The sequence below is a fragment of the Miniopterus schreibersii genome (genome assembly GCF_964146895.1).
Source record: "Miniopterus schreibersii genome assembly, chromosome: 2".
Taxonomy (NCBI): Eukaryota; Metazoa; Chordata; class Mammalia; order Chiroptera; family Miniopteridae; genus Miniopterus; species Miniopterus schreibersii.
This window is the reverse complement of record NC_138102.1, coordinates 139,493,023-139,510,125: the sequence shown is the minus strand read 5'-3', so window position 1 is coordinate 139,510,125 and position 17,103 is coordinate 139,493,023. Positions and strand designations below refer to the sequence as shown.

The 17,103-nt window shown below is 46.3% G+C and overlaps 2 protein-coding genes across 6 annotated transcripts; one reads left to right on the top strand and one right to left on the bottom strand.

Moving 5' to 3' along the window:
• Positions 1 to 47: 47 nt before the first annotated feature.
• HNRNPA1 (heterogeneous nuclear ribonucleoprotein A1) lies at positions 48 to 6,603 on the top strand. Of its 4 annotated transcripts, XR_013998307.1 has the most exons (12): positions 48 to 155; positions 708 to 824; positions 1,124 to 1,270; positions 1,418 to 1,628; positions 1,727 to 1,819; positions 1,899 to 1,991; positions 2,292 to 2,366; positions 2,590 to 2,748; positions 3,310 to 3,465; positions 3,695 to 3,760; positions 6,183 to 6,260; positions 6,462 to 6,603. XR_013998307.1 is itself a non-coding variant. In XM_081130299.1 (11 exons), the coding sequence occupies exons 1-10, from the start codon at positions 141 to 143 to the stop codon at positions 3,748 to 3,750; spliced, it is 1,122 nt and encodes a 373-aa protein (XP_080986425.1). In that variant the 5' UTR covers positions 48 to 140; the 3' UTR covers positions 3,751 to 3,760; positions 3,993 to 4,718. The 4 variants fall into 4 exon arrangements, 2 of the variants coding, with proteins under 2 accessions (XP_080986425.1, XP_080986426.1); XR_013998306.1 differs by lacking the exon at positions 2,590 to 2,748; XM_081130299.1 differs by lacking the exons at positions 6,183 to 6,260; positions 6,462 to 6,603 and adding an exon at positions 3,993 to 4,718.
• Positions 6,604 to 9,400: 2,797 nt separating this feature from the next.
• On the bottom strand, positions 9,401 to 16,455 carry NFE2 (nuclear factor, erythroid 2). Of its 2 annotated transcripts, none has more exons than XM_081127710.1 (3): positions 12,249 to 12,445; positions 11,884 to 12,053; positions 9,401 to 10,660 (listed from the first exon to the last, which is right to left on the bottom strand). In XM_081127710.1, exons 2-3 carry the CDS (start codon positions 11,995 to 11,997, stop codon positions 9,653 to 9,655), a joined length of 1,122 nt encoding a protein of 373 aa, XP_080983836.1. In that variant the 5' UTR covers positions 11,998 to 12,053; positions 12,249 to 12,445; the 3' UTR covers positions 9,401 to 9,652. The 2 variants fall into 2 exon arrangements, with proteins under 2 accessions (XP_080983836.1, XP_080983835.1); XM_081127709.1 differs by lacking the exon at positions 12,249 to 12,445 and adding an exon at positions 16,162 to 16,455 and having other exon boundaries at positions 9,407 to 10,660.
• Positions 16,456 to 17,103: the final 648 nt, after the last annotated feature.

Sequence of the window (17,103 nt, the reverse complement as noted above, 5' to 3'; positions counted from 1 at the left end):
CTACCAATGCTGCAAGGGAGGAGGCGGGATAAAAAAGCGAGGCCGAAGGTAGGCTGGCAGATACGTTCCATAGATCACTCCTTTCTGCTGGTGGACGCCGCCGTATAAGCATCGTTGGAGTCTCCCCTCCCGCAGTCGTCATGTCTAAGTCAGAGGTGGGTAAGACTCTCTCCAGCTTAATTTTCTTTCTCGCACATTCCTGAGTGCGATGAGATGCATATTGGATTGGCTACTTGCACGGTCCATTCGGCAGTTCTTTGGTCGCGCCCAGGGCCTACCCCTCCCGAAGTTCAGGTCGCCATTTTGTCCTCGTCGTGGCCATGAGGCCGCCGTCCTGCAATCCTTAGTTATCACGCCGCTCTTTCCTCCCAGTGAAGCTCTTAGGCACATTAAATCGGTTTTTCCCCCTTGTCTCAGTAAGTGAGTTTCTTAAAAAGCAGCTGTAGTCTCTTACTAGCGATGGACCCCTCCCGCTTAGTCCTTTTGTTGCGCGTGCGTGGGGAGGGAGGGAGAGTAGGGACGCATGCGCTAGCGTTTTCCCAGCCCCGAACCTATCATCTCCCCGATGGGGGGGGGGAAGCACGTGGCTTGCTGCGACCTGAAAGAACAATAAGTGCTACATAAGTTGCTGTCTAGTTTGCTTTTCCTAAGTGAGAGGTGTTTTGCGTTATAGACCCTCTTAACGCTTCCCCCCTCTCCTTCCCCAGTCTCCCAAAGAGCCGGAACAGCTGCGAAAGCTCTTCATCGGAGGTTTGAGTTTTGAAACAACCGATGAGAGTCTGAGGAGCCATTTTGAGCAATGGGGAACGCTCACAGACTGTGTGGTAAGGCTTGGAAGAGACAAAAGGGCAATGGAACTAGTTGACTTTCTTGGCTTGCTATAGTTCCTGTCTGAATGCTTGTGGATATTTACGGTATTACAGTTGCAAATAACTTTGTAAGGGAAGGTGTAGGTTTAAGGGATTAAAAACCTCCCTCTTGATAAATTTACACTAGATGGGTATTGGAAAACTGAAGGGCTTTGTGTAAAGGGCTAGTATAAAGTTTTCTGTTAACCTTCTTTACGGTAGAAATGACAGGGGCTTTGGGGATCTTACTATGTATTAAATGAATTGCACCTCAGGTGATGAGAGATCCAAACACCAAGCGCTCCAGAGGCTTTGGGTTTGTCACCTATGCCACTGTGGAGGAGGTGGATGCAGCCATGAATGCAAGGCCACACAAGGTGGATGGAAGAGTTGTGGAACCAAAGAGGGCTGTCTCAAGAGAAGTAAGTGATTTTTTTTTTTCTTTCCATTAGTCACTTGGAAGCGTGCCACCAGGTGGACTTCACATTGGGGATGGTAACAAACCTTGATCTTAATTTTGGCATAGGTTTTTGCTAATGTAATAATGAACAATTTAATTTTTTTCTTAGGATTCTCAAAGACCTGGTGCCCACTTAACTGTGAAAAAGATTTTTGTCGGTGGTATTAAAGAAGACACTGAAGAACATCACCTACGAGATTATTTTGAACAGTATGGGAAAATAGAAGTGATTGAAATCATGACAGACCGAGGCAGTGGCAAAAAGAGAGGCTTTGCTTTTGTAACCTTTGATGACCATGATTCTGTAGACAAGATTGTCAGTGAGTATCCGATGACACATTTGTTAAGGGTTCTGAAATCTGGGTTGTGTTCTAAATTCTGAGATACATACTGTTCTTTTTATCTTCAAATTTTTTAGTTCAGAAATACCATACTGTGAATGGCCACAACTGTGAAGTAAGGAAAGCCCTATCTAAGCAAGAGATGGCTAGTGCTTCATCCAGCCAAAGAGGTGGGTTTATTGTGTTTATTAAACCTTAAATACCAATTCCAGTCTGTATGGTTTAACACTTTAAACTTTTCCCGTTAAGGTCGAAGTGGCTCTGGAAACTTCGGAGGTGGTCGTGGAGGTGGTTTTGGTGGGAATGACAACTTTGGTCGTGGAGGAAACTTCAGTGGTCGAGGTATATTTGATTATACCCTTCACTGTTACCAATTAATAGTAAGCTTGTAATTTAGTTAGCTCTGATGGTTTGTCCTTTATGCAATCTGTGGCGGTATTGCAACTACTGGTCAATGTTTCCAAAGTTACATTTTATCCAAATGTAGTTCTGGCTTCTCACTAACGAGAAGTTAGTCTTTGGTATGGAAATCATTTTTGTAGTACAGGAACTACTTCCTAAAGCTTATACTCACGAGGCTGTTTGTTGTTCGTATGCAATTTATGTACTTCAAACCTGCTTTAAAATTCTGCTTTCTTACAGGTGGCTTTGGTGGCAGCCGTGGTGGTGGTGGATATGGTGGCAGTGGGGATGGCTATAATGGATTTGGTAATGATGGTAAGTATTGTGGTTTTGTTTTGTTTGGGAATAAACAGGTGAAAAGTTTTTTGGTGACCTGTAGAATAGGTTGATAGAGACTAAAACTTGAGTGCATCTAGTGCATGACAAGCTAAACTCTGACCATAACAGCATGATGCAAGCAGGCTGTTGCCCATTAAGCTTAAGTAGATTTTGATTGTTGAATACTTTTGTCTTATTGAGAAGAATTGTATTCTTGTAGGTGGTTATGGAGGAGGCGGCCCTGGTTACTCTGGAGGAAGCAGAGGCTATGGAAGTGGTGGACAGGGTTATGGAAACCAGGGCAGTGGCTATGGCGGGAGTGGCAGCTATGACAGCTATAACAACGGAGGAGGCGGAGGCGGCTTTGGCGGTGGTAGTGGTAGGTATCCAGTGATCCAGGTACTTGGTGCAGTAGCTAGATTAGTCTTGTAGACTTTATGCCCATGTAGGGATTAGGTGCTCTTAAAGCATTGTGTGGTACACTGCATGGTACTTTTTAATGGGCTTGCTATGCTACCTCCTAGCTTTAAGCTGGGGCCGCCTCACTCCCAAATAGTTGGATAAGTGAATAGTGGTATCTTCAAATGGAACTAGATTAGCTCTAGTAGGATGTGTAGTGTCTTAACTTCTTTGGGACCATAGGCACTTAGTTGATGTATCCAGCATGTGTTTGCAGTGCCCCTAGGTGGAAGGCCTTTAAGGCTAGAGAATATGCTCTGTGTTGTCATGGTGAGTTGGGTACATTTTTTAAAATACTGGATCATTCAACTGAATGCCTTACCCAGAAAAGATGAAATGCAAAAATAAACATTGGAGCCATCAGATTTTGGGAGGAAGGAAGGCAGGTCATGCAACTTTTTTTCCCATTCTGAACAGTAAATAGATCTCAGAACAATCATCTTTCTCAAGTAACAGATAAAGGTCCTCTTTCCATTCCTAGGAAGCAATTTTGGAGGTGGCGGAAGCTACAATGACTTTGGTAATTACAACAATCAGTCTTCAAATTTTGGACCTATGAAAGGAGGAAACTTTGGAGGCAGAAGCTCTGGCCCCTATGGTGGTGGAGGTCAATACTTTGCCAAACCACGAAACCAAGGTAAAGTGTGTGTGTGTGTTTAGTATTACAGGGTTAAGTGTATTTATAAACTAGTACTGGTAATTAAAAGGTGATAATTTAAAACCTGAATATTTAAGTGACTGGTAATTTGCAATCTGGTTGAAAACATCATCTAAGCTTAAACTCAGATTTAAACTTTATTGCCTCAAATATAAAAGCATTACTGTTGGTATTTCCAAAAGTTTAAAGAAACAAACCTTATTCTTAGGTGGCTATGGCGGTTCCAGCAGCAGCAGTAGCTATGGCAGTGGCAGAAGGTTTTAATTACTGCCAGGTAAGTAAACACCTTTTTGTGTTTTGGCATAATTTTTATAATTGATAATGAACCCAGTAACCCTAATGTAGCTAAGCAGTGCAACATAGTTAACATTATAACTTCAGTAAAATTGTGGATATTAAGTTAATAATCAGATCAGCAAAATTTGTGGGAAACAACTTGATATTGGATTGTAGCCTTAAGTCTTAATATGTTTAGATTAACAACTTTATTCCATATTGTTCAACAGGAAACAAAGCTTAGCAGGAGAGGAGAGCCAGAGAAGTGACAGGGAAGCTACAGGTTACAACAGATTTGTGAACTCAGCCAAGCACAGTGGTGGCAGGGCCTAGCTGCTACAAAGAAGACATGTTTTAGACAATACTCATGTGAATGGGCAAAAAAACTCGAGGACTGTATTTGTGACTAATTGTATAACAGGTTATTTTAGTTTCTGTTCTGTGGAAAGTGTAAAGCATTCCAACAAAGGGTTTTAATGTAGATTTTTTTTTTTTTTTTTTTTTTTTTTTTGCACCCATGCTGTTGATTGCTAAATGTAATAGTCTGATCATGACGCTGAATAAATGTGTCTTTTTTTAAATGTGCTGTGTAAAGTTAGTCTGCTCTGAAGCCATCTTGGTAAATTACCCCAACAGTGTGAAGTTAGAATTCCTTCAGGGTGATGCCAGGTTCCATTTGAAATTTATTTACAACCTGCTTGGGCACAGAAGCCATTGTCTTCAGAAACCTTGGTGTAGTTGAATTGACAGTTACTGTGTTGTGGCCTGGAGTTCACCATTAAAAGGGTCACCCAAGCAGAGTCATGGAGTTTATTTGGTTATTAATGATTGTTGGCACATCCTATGCAATATATCTAAATTGAATTATGGTACCAGATAAAAATATAGATGGGTATGAAGCTTGTGTATCATCCATTATCATGTGTAATCAATAAACGATTTAATATCCTCTTGAATGGAATGACAACTGTATGGATTTGGGACTGGCAGAGCTTTGGACTTTCCCTACCCACTACCCCTGATAATGTTGAATGCTTCTATCACAATTCAAGTTCAAAACTTTGCCAAAGAATAGGAACTAGCTGCTGGCTAATGCCACCCCAAAAGTTCACAGATTAGAATTATTTGGGAGCCATTTTTTAAAATTGACCAGCACCAGTAAGAATTTCTTATTTCTACACAAAAAACAGGTTTACATTAAAGGAAAACTGCAGTTTACTTTATTCTGATTGGGTGGGTCTTTATAGGGGTTTATAGATTTTAAACACTAGTTTCCTATTTGGAGATAAAAACTATGGACATGTTGAGGAACCATACTGCTTACAAACAAGCTAACTGCAGTTTTCCTTTAAACATGGCACAAGATCACACAACCATCCTAAAATGTTAATTGTATAGAAAATGATTTTTAAATCTTTTAACAGTTACTTAATATCTAGTCGTTGTTACTTGTACATAGGTTCTTTTGAGCCCTCCCTTTGATACCTTCAATTTCAGTGCCATTGTACCTACGTAGTAGCATAGAGATTTGTTTATCACTAGGACTGTATTTCATCCCATGGGTGTGTTACTTGGAAGTTTGTGGGGGGAGGGTAGGGGGTGGTGGGTGGGAGGTGGAGGTGGGTGGGGAAGCATGGATGGATGATACAGTTCCATGGGTTTGATATTGGCTGAGTTTGCAATGGCAGGTGGAACCTTAACTATTGAGGGAGTTTGCAGATACCTCAGGATTCCTGACAATGCCTTTAAAGATCCAGGAGAGATGTTCAGCTACTAGGAACTGCTAGCAAGTATAGCGCGAATGGCTCGGAGCTCAGACACTCTACAGCTGAGAGTAGACACTTGTGGTATGTGGAGTACAGATAAGCCAGGGGCAGGCCACGGCACGCTCCATGAAAGCTAGGAGGGAGTGAAGTTTCAGTGACCATCGCAAGGAAGGAGGCAGACAAAGTAAGGCACACCTGACTCTTAGGACTAGCAGTCAGAACCAGGAGGAAAGGTTTTTTTGCTATGCTGGTAGGTAAGAACAGATTTTACTTACATATCCATATAGTTACCTAAAATCCAGTTTTCTGTTATATTCTCCTTAATATATTGAGCCAAAACTAGTCCAGTTAAGCTGAACTTGGTTTTTCTGGAGATGGATTGTTTTAAATTGACACCCTAGTCTTGGTGGATACCAATTGAAGGAAATGAGCACTTTAACTGTCTCTACTGTGAATTGTCCTTTAATTTCATTTCCTGCCTTCTTTGACCCATTTCCTTAAAACAATGGCTCAAAATAATGCATTAGAATTAGAATCTTCCCCAAAATGATGGTGGGAGGGTGGGTGGACCATTAATGGGGGGGTGGGGGTTTAGCCTGAGATGGGACTTGGTCTCAGAGAAAAGCTAGTTCTAAAGATTGTTTGCTTTTCTAGGGAGGAGTCTGTCTGCTACTACAGGCTTACCAACTGTCTTAAAAAACAGAAACATCTATCCAAGCTCATGGCTAAAAGGTAAATTTTGATAAAGTAATGGTAAGCAAGAGTGATTGGTATTGCCAAAGTAAAGAGAATGAGTCTTTGCCTCAGAACCAAAAAGACTATAACCTGATCTAATAGAAATCAGTTAATAGAGCAACTGGGTTCCCAGTAAAGAAAAGGGGAGTCTTTCACCTGCTTGTGTAAATACTTCATAGCCTTTTTTCCTTTTTGCAGGAACATCCTTATGAGGACAACCTTTATCTGAGCCACTGTGTACTTCATTTTCACTGCCATGCAGTTCTCATTAGCTGTGCTACAGCTTGAATTAGTCATTCAGTTTTATGAATGGACTTTTAATAAAATGATTTTAACTTGTCTTTGTTTCTTTTCTCCTTTCACGATCCTTACAGTAAACCTGATACTGTACCCTTCAAGTTTGAAAATGATAAATATAGGAGGTATACCAGGTGTCTGCTAAACCAGAAGACTCTCTAGCAGGGTCAACCTAAAGGAGCAGGGCCCTGTGTAAATAGTCATTGCATTTTGAACCCAGCAGTTTTATGTAAATGCTTTAGATGACCCCGGGTTGGCATTCAGGTCAAGGAGGAAGGATTGGGTTGTGGGAACTGGTTTGGCACCATGGTGTAGTGAAATCTGGAAACAGCTCTCACTGCAGGGCTAAATCTTAACTCTGTTAGAAGTAAGCTGTTAGTTACTGCTCCACTTGAACATGCCCTTTTACTAGCTCTCCTGGCAAGAGAGTCAGGTTGTGAAAGCCAGAGCTGTCCCGTTCAGTCTCTTCTGAGAGCTCTGCTTATCTGTTAAGTTCTAATGACGATAGTGGGTATCATCTTTGAACAAGTATATATTGGCTGTCTGTCTTAGACAATTTTAGCAAATGCTCAACATTTTCCCTCTACCACCTTAATTTTAATCTAGCTAAGGGGAGGGGTGGCAGGTAGTGAGGTATATGTGATTCCATAAGTAAGTTATCTTGCTACTTAATAAGAATCTCCATTTGTGACTTGAAGTTAATACGTGTGGTTTCTCACACAATCATTTGGTGGGCTAGGACAACTTGGGCTATCAGTTTGCTAAGTACATTTTTTTTTTTTTTTTTTTTAATTTATTGAGGTGACACTGGTTAAGAGCTAAAAGCATTATTGAAAATTTTACCCCTGGCCAGTGTGGCCCAGTTGGGCTTTGTCCCATGCACCAAAAGGTTGGCAGTTTCGATTCCCAGTCTGGACACATGCCTGGGTTGCAGGATCCATCCTGGGTAGGGGGCATGAAGAAGGCATCAGATCAATGTTACACTCTCACATTGATTCCCTCTAAAAAAAAAGACCTATTGTGTTGTATATTTTGATGCTTTACAGATAGAAGGTAGAGGAAATAGACTCAAGCAAACTAATTACCCTGTTTTTTAAAAATATATCTTGATTTCAGAGAGATAGGGAGAGAAACATCAATGATGAGAGTCATTAATCAGCTGCCTCCAGCACTCACCCCCTACTGGGAATCGAGCCTACAACCTGGGCATGTGCCCTGACTGGGAATCAAACCTCAGTCTTCTGGATCATAGGTCGATGCTCAACTGCTGTTCTAGTTCTTGCAAACTGGCTCACAACCCAGTTCACTCTCCAAAACCAGGTTCCACCTGCTTTAGGCACATACCAAACAATGTATATGATGGTCTTCTCCATGGCAATGTATGTCTATAAGCACAGCATTGTCCGGTTCAGTGTCTCCAATTAGAACTAGAGCTTAAGTGCTGAATATTTGTTGACTAAATGTCTAAATTTGCCTCAGAATTAATCTTTGAGCCTGGTTAGAATGGAAAAATCAGTGTGATGTGCCTTGGATGGACTAATTTCTGAACAGATAACCCCAGGCCCTGCACTTTACAATTTGGTCCCACATGTTCAATTTTTTGAGAAAACAAAGTTGACTAGTTGTCTGGACTGTCTTCAAATCTATTAGGAATAGAAAGTTTTACATTATTTTCAGTTCCCTAAACCTGGGCATGTTTTTCAGAATGTAGGTATGAAAGTTTCATGTATTTTTATCACTTTTCTGCTTTTGTCTCAAAAGTGTCTATCAGAACCTGGAAGTAAGGTTCCCCCATTGGAACTGAGCTAGTAAAGCTGAAGTATAAATAGAAGCAAAATAACCAAATAAATACTTGGTATGGTTCAGTTCCTGAGAAGATTGGGAACCACCCAACTCCGAGGAGATGAAGGTGTGGTGTCAAGAACTTAGATGTGACATCTGAAAAATTCTGTCTCAAGAAAATTATATTGAAAAAACTTGTATGTGTATATACCTAAAAGTCCTTAGGTCTTCAAGAATCTAGAAAGGGGGTGGTGGGGGAGACAAGAATTGGGTAGTGTCTAACATATCCAGGGAGATAGAAAATTTCACAGGCCCTGGCAAGGTAGGTAGCTCAGTTGGTTGGAGCATTGTCCCAGTGAGCCAATGTTGCAGACCCCGGGTAAGGGCACATGCAGGAATCCACCATTGAATGCATGGGTGGGTGGAATGGCAGGTTGGTGTTTATTTTTCCCTTCCCCTCTCTCAAATGAATAAAAATTTTAAAGAAGGAAAATTTCACCAAAATGCATATGGTACTCCACTGTGGAGCAAGTTTTACCCAGACTTGGGTGTGAAATCCCCTGAAACTTTGATGTCCAATCAAATTCATTCCAATCAAGAGTAGCTCTATCTTTTGAGGGAGCTCGGGCACATCAGGCCCCAGGCTGTGGGAATCCTACAGAAGTACACAGGAGGGGAATAGAAAAAAAGCCTGTGGGCATTCTAGGTTTTTCTGTGTTCCAACTGTTGAGGAAAGGAGGAGCCTAAATAAACCTCAGGGACTTTGCATAGAGGGTCTAGCCAGCTTTGGCAGCAATCCTGGCTCTATAAATAGAAGACCACCAGGGAGAGTGGGGTTCCTCAGATCATTCATGGCCCTTGGCTCTAAAAGGGAAGATGAAGATGGTAGATTGCACACCGATAGAGCCAAAATTGTGAGTGCCACTATTATACAGAGCTATAGGGGAAAGAAATGAGCTTGGCAGGATTCCCTCCCCACCATCACCAAGAAATGAGCTCCGAGGAAAGCTCAGCTCATCACCCTCCCTCGAGAAGGAAGACACAGTGGAAGGCTATTTCTGTAGAGTGCTTTATATATACCAAAGCTCAAACAAGAGGTGGAGGTTGGAGACCTGGGGAGCTGAATCACAGAAAGATTCCAGCCTTTCCCTCACATACTTGTCTCAAGGCAAGCTTCATTGAACACACCTTGCACCTAACAAATGTCAGGTTTTTCACTGTTGTCCTCTTTTGGGCCTCAGGGTTGGGATTACCTTTATCAGAAGGGAATGAAGGAAACCTCCATCACCAGGCCCACCCCTCTGGGCAGCTCAGTCTGTGCCCTCCATCTTGGTTCCCCGGGGCACCAGGAATATGGCCCCATCAGCAGCCTGTTGCAACACATACTCTTCAGGGGAATAGTTGTTGCCAGCTTCATCCCTCAGGTGCTGGAAAATGTCACGGTACAGCTCAGTCAGCTGTTGGCGCATCACTTCTAGGGTCCGGTCGGCCTCCCCTCGGGCCCTGAGAAGCCGCTCCCGCTCACTGCCTAGCCGCTCCAGTTCCCGTTCCAGCTGCACAATGGTCTCCAGCTTTCTCTTGCGACAGTTCTGGGCAGCCACCTTATTCTTGCCCCGCCGTCGAATGTCCCGGACTAGTGCCAGCTGGCTTTCCGTCAGTGGGTACCTAGCCAATAGCTCGTTAAAGTCATCTACCGGCAAGTTGACAATCTTGTCCGTAGGGAAGGGAATCTTCATGGCCATGGCCCGACGCTCATCCCGACTCCCTGCCTCCCCCCGTGCAGTGGGCTTGGCCCGCACAGGACCTGAGGAGGGCTCTAAGGTTAAGGGTGTCTCAGCAGTTGGCAAGGCATAGTTGGGGTGGGCCAAGGAGTTGGGCATAAGTGAGTAGGGGTACTCCACCGGATACATCTCTACATATTCACTGCGCCGCCGACCAGCATCTGTCCCCTCCAGCTCAAGAGATTCGGCATCACTATAGTTGAGGGATAATCCTGAGTCGGATTCTGGGTCTTCTTGGGGCTTGGGTGGCCCTGCTGGCAGCCCAATATCAAGGAGGGCTAAGGGGTCTGGGAGGGGTTCACTGAGCAGACCTGAGAGGGTCAGTGGCTTGGAGACTGGTACGGTCATATTGCCATAAGAATATGGGGGGTCTGGGACATGAGTTGAGGGTACTGGGAGCTCATAAGGTGGTGGGGGAAGGGGGAAGCCAGCATCCGGGTGGATTGAGCAGGGACAGTAAGTTGGGGGTGGTGGGGGCCCAGGGTATGGGGCTGGAGCTGGAGGCTCAAACGCTGGCTCACTTGGAGCATTTAGGCCCTGCAAGAAAAGACATAAAGAGATTTGGAGACATGCTGAGAAGAGAAGCAGCTCTCTCTCAGGACCAAGCCGGGTCCTTCCTTCTGAAAGACCCAGTGAGATAATAACAAACGAACAAAAAGGTGCTAAAAATCATTGAAAGCTTCTTGTAAAGTTGCAATATAACAATTCCAAGAAGAAAGTAGCTTAAACAGGAATGGATGTCACTGAGGTCAGATTTCAGAAAGAACGAACATTACAATTATGGAATCTCCTCCTCCTCCTCCTGCTCCTGCTCCTCCTCCTCCTCAGGAGTTCTTACTGGGTTGAAATGGCTCATGTTTCTTTATTTCTTTCAGGAAGACAAGGAGTTGTTATCCAAGATGACCCCTCAGAACCCTTTCTTGCTGTGGTTATCTAGGGTCAAAGGGTCAAGTTCAGGTCCTGGCCATGCCCTGGCTGCCCAGCAGAGGGAGCTGCTGTGTGGGAGCAGAGCTTAGGGCAGATCCTGAGGGCCCATGCGTTGTGGCAGGGGAGCAAAAGGGGGCAGGCACAGAGCCAGGTCTGGGGGCTAAGAAGCACCTTGGGGAGCCAGCACAAGTTCTACCCTCTACTCTTCAGTCCCTCTGTCCCTGCCCAGGTGCAGAGAGGAGGAGAGAACATGCTAGAAACAGGGCCCCCAACCCACATTGGGGAGCCACCCTGCTTTAGCCCAGCTGGGGACAAAGACATTATTGTTAGGTCAACAGACACCCCTTTGTCCAACTAGCCTGAGGAGAGGACCCCGGCATAGACTGACCCCCCCTTCCTGAGGCCCTTGAACTACTGCTCAGCTACCTGGGGGAAAAGGGGCCCAGTTGCTGAGGGCAGGGGGAGAAAATGAAGGAAGAAGATGAGCAGGATTGGAGGAGAGGGAGATCAGAAGAAAAGGTGAGAAAGGGAAGGCGGGGCAGGAGGTGGGGTAGAGAGATGTGAGCAGAGTGGCTGCTGAGAGAGCTTACACCCCCAATCAGATCCTTCCTTCCCCACCACTCCTGTCCCCTGCTTTTCCACACCCCCTTCCCCTTAATTTTCTAGTCTAACATCCAGATCTCCCTCCTACTCCAGCCCTTTCTTTTTCAGTGTCTGGAACATTTCCAGTCTGAGACCCTGAGCCCTCCTTATTCCAACCCCCTGCCTCAGTCCCAGCTAGACTCTGCTTCTCTACTCCCTTCCCTCAGCCCCCCACCCCCAACTCCACTCACCTGCAGTTCAGTGATGGACATGATTTCTTGCCAAGTCAGTTCCATCTCGCCCAGCTCCGGAGTGGGCAGCTGTGTCACCCTGTTCCTGCTCTGCTGGGGAGGACACGGGGGCATCCTACTGGGCCAGGGCCTGGTCCAGGGTCCCCCAAAGCCCAAATGGCCCCTACAACCTGTGTCAAAGGAGAAATGCGGGTTAGAGCTCTCCTGCTAGGGGTCAGCAATTTTGTCCTGCCTACCTCCATAGAGAGACTCCTTCCAACGTCACCTGAAAGAATAAGAGACCTCATCCCCTCCACTCATGCTGAACTAATCAACCAACTCCTTAAGCAAGAAAGTCTTTTTCTGTGATGTGATCTCCACCTCACCTGCTATGGCTGTAGTCAGTTCCTTGGGGAGCACATTAGGTCTTAACCTTTTTTTTGGACAAGATGCGTTCTCTTTACCTTACTTCTTTCTCCCCAAAACAGTATCACTGGCTGGGGCAGACGTCATGTCTTCTGGATTCCAACCCCCCCCCCCCAATTTTCTGGGGCAATATCAGAGATCACTCCTACTTTCCTCCTCTGTTGTAAGATCTCAGTCTTTTCTACCCAAGATGAGAGTGAGTACTTGGGGATCCCCAAGGAGTGTGTTGTGGGAAGAGCCAAGCAGACAGTCCCTCCCCTTCTCTGAGATATGGCCCAGGCCTGGTGGCTGATAGCAGCCCTGCCCTCTCCTCCTATCCTGGCCCTGGACTCTCCTGCCTGGGGCAGATAAGAGGTTTATCAGCTGCAAACAGCAGAGGAGGAATGGTCTCTGGAGTCACTGAACCTCTTCCCTGTGTTCCCACAGGGTCATCTTGGCCATACCCCAACCCACAGCCAGGGATCTTTCCTCTTCTAAGGTAATATAACAACTGTAACAAAGACTTATTAAACTTTTGTCAAGAACTGTATTGGTGTTTTACGAGCGTTTGTTTGTAAGATTGATTTTCACAAAGATCCTATAAGGTTCATTCAGAAATTGAAACCCAAGCTGGTAAATAACAGTCAGGTCTGGAACCTCTACTGACTGAGTCTGCTAGCCTATATTGCCTTCCAGGCACCTTCCCATCCTGCTCTTCCGTCTGGATACCCCAAGCCTTTAATAATGGTGGTCTACATCATCAGTTCTTTCTGTGGGATCTCAGTCTCTTTTCTCTTCTGGGAAATATATCTTTAGAGCCTTGAATACACATTCCCATCCAGCCCCTTTTCTTTTGATCTGGGCTCTAGTTTCAGGTCTGACACAAAGTAGCTGTGTGATGTTGGGCAAGTCATAGCACTTCTCTGAGCCTGTTTCCTCATTTGTAGAACCGGGTGTTGGACGTCCCTTTATGCTTGGACAGCTTAACTTTCTCAGCAAACTCTCACCTCTGCCTTCATCTTCTCTCTGTCAGCCTTCTCCTCATCCTACCTTCCTATTCTGACACCCATCTTTCCCTGCATCTGCTCTCCCTGCCTTCAGCAAGAAATTCCAAATAGATTTGGCAGGGACCTCTTGATCAATCTTAGGGCCAGGCACTATACTCCTCTCCTGCCATATAAGTAAAAACAGGCAGGCTAGGAGTAGGGGAAACTTATAGAAGAACAAAGGATAGACGGAATGACTTCAAATTGCATGACCATAAATTACCACAGGATGGCCTATCACAGTTACTTGGTATGGAGTCCACTCTTTGAGTCTCACAACATAATTAGTGAGAACTGCAATATCCTTTTGAAAGAGGATCTCCCCTAGCTCCTGACCCTAACCCCTTGTTCTATTGCCATCCCCAGAGCTGAGAGTTGGTACAGGCACAGGCCCTTGGCCAGTGGACAGAGTGGGTGGGGTGTTTATGTCTGTCCAGGATGCCATTTCAACACCGGAAACTCACCCTCCCCCACCCAGGTTCTGGAGGAAATTGCCCAAAGGCAAAGTGAATGGAGAAGGGGTTTATGGGGCAGGGACAATGGCTCTTGCCTCACAGTCCTTCACACACCCACTTACCCCCACCCTTTATCCCTCCTTTATCTTCCTGGATCTGACTCTTAGGTGCAGTACAAAGATCCTGCCCTAGGAGGCAGGAGAAAGGTTCTCTGGCCTTCCAGATGCATGACCTTGGGCAAATTGCTTCATTCAGTCTCTTCCATTTAATGGAAACTGGACTGAAAAGCCTCTTTGCTGCTAGAGGCAGTAGACTGTGTCTAGCTCAGGCAGTCACAAATTTTATTGTGCACCATTCACCCAGGGTACTGGTAAAAGCAGAATCCTGAAAGCCACCCCAGACCTGCTGAGTTGAATTCATAGGTGCAGGTACCCAAGCAATCAGCATTTTAACAAGTGCCCTGGTATTTCTGATGACAGAGGTCCACTCAACCTTGAGAAATACGGAATTAGTCCAACCATATGGATTTACAGGGAAAAAACACAATGCCAGAAAGGAGCCTGGCAAGTGATCTCTTGTCTTCTCTTAGCTTCAAATCTTTGACCCAGGCAACACTGGGTTCTGACTGCCCCAGTGGACAGATAGCAGCTCCTTCTCACGAAGACCAGGAGCTCAATCTCCCCCTCACCCTAGGACAGGGAAATGAGAATCCAGAAGGGGAGCAGAGGGAGGCAAGAAGGTGAGGAAGGGGGAGTTGAAGAGAACCTCTGGATCAGCTTTCTGATACAGTGGCAAGTTTGCACTAGGCCAAAGGGGAGGAGTATGTTTTTCCCTAGGCACTCAGTGATGGGTGGTCATCTATATGCCAGGCATAGGCCCTTTTGAGTCTTAGGAGCCTACCCTGCTGAGGATCACCAGGGGGGTAGCAGCCAGTGGTATAAATCAAGGAAGAGGGTATAGTCAGAATTGGATCCAAAAGAATGTCACAAATGGTGCAGAAATTACAGAGATACCTGGAAAGTGGACCAGGACTCCCTGTGTCCCTTTTCTTATACAATAATCAGTTTCATTTCCTAGTTCAGCCCACACTTTGCAGTCACACAGCCATCTTACTCCCCAACATTGTGTATCAGGTAGGACTGGAGCCATCTCCACGGACTATAATCTACCCTCTTTATACTCATCCTGATGTTCTTACCCAGAAAGATCTTATCACAGTCCCTGTGTACACACAGAATGACATGGGGCATTTTGCTTAAGGATACAGGATGAGGACCATTTAGGGAGAGATGCTGGGGAGAGGAAGGCTTTTGTCCTCAACTGCTGTCCCAGGTGTCTAACTGCCTTGACGAGGTGGAGGGGGCACTTGACTCTGGGACCCTGTTCTGAGGCTTATTAGACCACTCCACCTTTCCAGGTGTCAACAGAAGCAGTGAAAGAATGAAGAGAGATCAGTGAAACTTGGCGTGTGGAGTGGCCAGTGAGCAACTTACTTAGAAAGATTAGAAAGGATCCCTGAAGAGGGAGAGGGCCACGAAGGTGAGAGAGAAACAAAGGGAATGGAGGAAAAGGACAGATTGAGCTTATCAGAGTGAGATTCAATCTCCTGGGGACACACATAACTCAGATAGGTGTATGGGAACTAGGGAAAGAGGGACAAGTTTCTGCCATTCTGTCACTTGGTCCTTAGACCCCAAACTGCAGTTCTTTGGGGGCCAATGACTAGAGAGTCCCAGCCCCAGCCCCTCTTCTCTTCTACTGCTTCCCTGCCCACTCCCTTTCTGCTGCCAATATTTCCAGTTGGAAGGAACCACACTAGGGATGGGATGCCTTCCTCTCCCTTCCAGTTCCAGCTGATCTCTAGTGCTCGAGAAGAGAAGGGGCAAAGGGAGGCGAGTACTAGTATCCCCCACTCCCACCCCCGCATCTTGCTGGCACAGCACTTCCCAGTGATCCAGGCATCCCGTGTGTTCAATTCCTCAGCCTCCACCAAACCTCGCTAGGCAGCTGGACGGGGCAGCAAGATGACATGGAGGGAAGAAAGGCCGGTACTATGCACCTGAGAGTCTACTATCTTCCCCAGGGCAACTAGTCTGCTGAAGGGTCACTCAGGGTCACACTCCAGCTCCTCAAGGGTGCCTCAGGGGACCACTCTCTGGTCCCCATCCATAGCCTTTCACCCCAAGGATCTCAGAACACTCCAGAAGTCATCCAGGTCTTCTCCCAGAGGAGTTTCTAAAGATGTCAAATTCCTAAACCAGGGGCAATCTGGGAAGGTCTGAGATGGCTAAAGAACATGCTAAAAGTTGGGTATTTTCTGTCTCCCTCCTCCACTTCCCCAGCCTGTCCCTGGATCCCACTAAAATCCCTCTCCCACCCGGCCCCTCAGGCACCTGTGGCAGGGTCCAAGCAGGGTGCAGAGAGAGATGAGGCTCCGGGTGCTGTCTCTGGGGAGGCTGGGCCTGGGCTGACACCTCCTTCGTGAGGATCCTTGCTACCTCTGAGAACCTGGGAGGTCTGTGCCCCGCCCCCTGGCCATTGCTGTGCGCGTAGTCTGGAGGCTCGCACTGAGCATGGGGAGCTGCGGGGCGGTGCACCAGCCTCCTCTATGAAGCCCTCAGCCGGAGTTCTTCGTCCTTCCTCCAACCCTCCCCTTTCCCCGTGGCCCTCCTCTCCTCCTGCCCCTTCTGGCCAAGAGAGGAAACTTGAGCCCTGTGTGGTTTCTGCCCACACTCCACCCCCACCCTGATCCCGGCCAGCAGGGGCACACATGGCTCCAAGCTTCTCCCATCCCTCCTTCTGAGCCCAGCAGTCCAGCCAGGTCTGTGTTTCTCCCATGCAGATGGTGAATTCCAAGCTGATGGTCTACTCCGAAGTGACCTCTAAACTTGATACACATTGTAACCTCTTTCCTTCTGCTCTCTTGACTCTCCTAGGGACAGGGAAACTGAGTCATAGCAAGATGGAAGGCAGTTGATGAAAAGGGCCAGGTCTCTAGTGTTCCAGCTGTTTAGACAGGTGGGCATTTAGGGCACTGCTTTTATTTAAGGAAAGCCTGGGTTCTGGGAAAGGGTAGGGGAGCTATTTTAGGGAGAGGCAGCCGGCTGCTTTGATGTGTCCTTTCACCTGTAGCCTTCTCCCCTCCCCCTACAGCCTCAGATGTCCTAGGACAAAGGCCTCTTTCTTGGCCAGGTTTGTTGTCAGTCTGGGGGGAGTTGGGGGGGGGCACCCAGCAGGGACATTATTCACCTCCCTTAAAGGGGACCCCAGGCGCCCTCTGTCCTCCTTTCTGCCAGGCACCCCAACCACATGGCAGCCACATACCCTGGACAGGC

Bases quoted from the DNA above. Each gene is read 5' to 3' on its own strand.
- HNRNPA1 (XM_081130299.1), top strand. The intron at 1,629-1,726 runs GTGAGTATCCGA...CAAATTTTTTAG, and splicing joins TTCTGTAGACAAGATTGTCA to TTCAGAAATACCATACTGTG. The intron at 3,466-3,694 runs GTAAAGTGTGTG...CCTTATTCTTAG, and splicing joins TGCCAAACCACGAAACCAAG to GTGGCTATGGCGGTTCCAGC.
- NFE2 (XM_081127709.1), bottom strand. From the start codon at position 11,997: ATGCCCCCGTGTCCTCCCCAGCAGAGCAGGAACAGGGTGACACAGCTG. The intron at 10,661-11,883 runs GTGAGTGGAGTT...CTTTTCTTGCAG, and splicing joins TGTCCATCACTGAACTGCAG to GGCCTAAATGCTCCAAGTGA.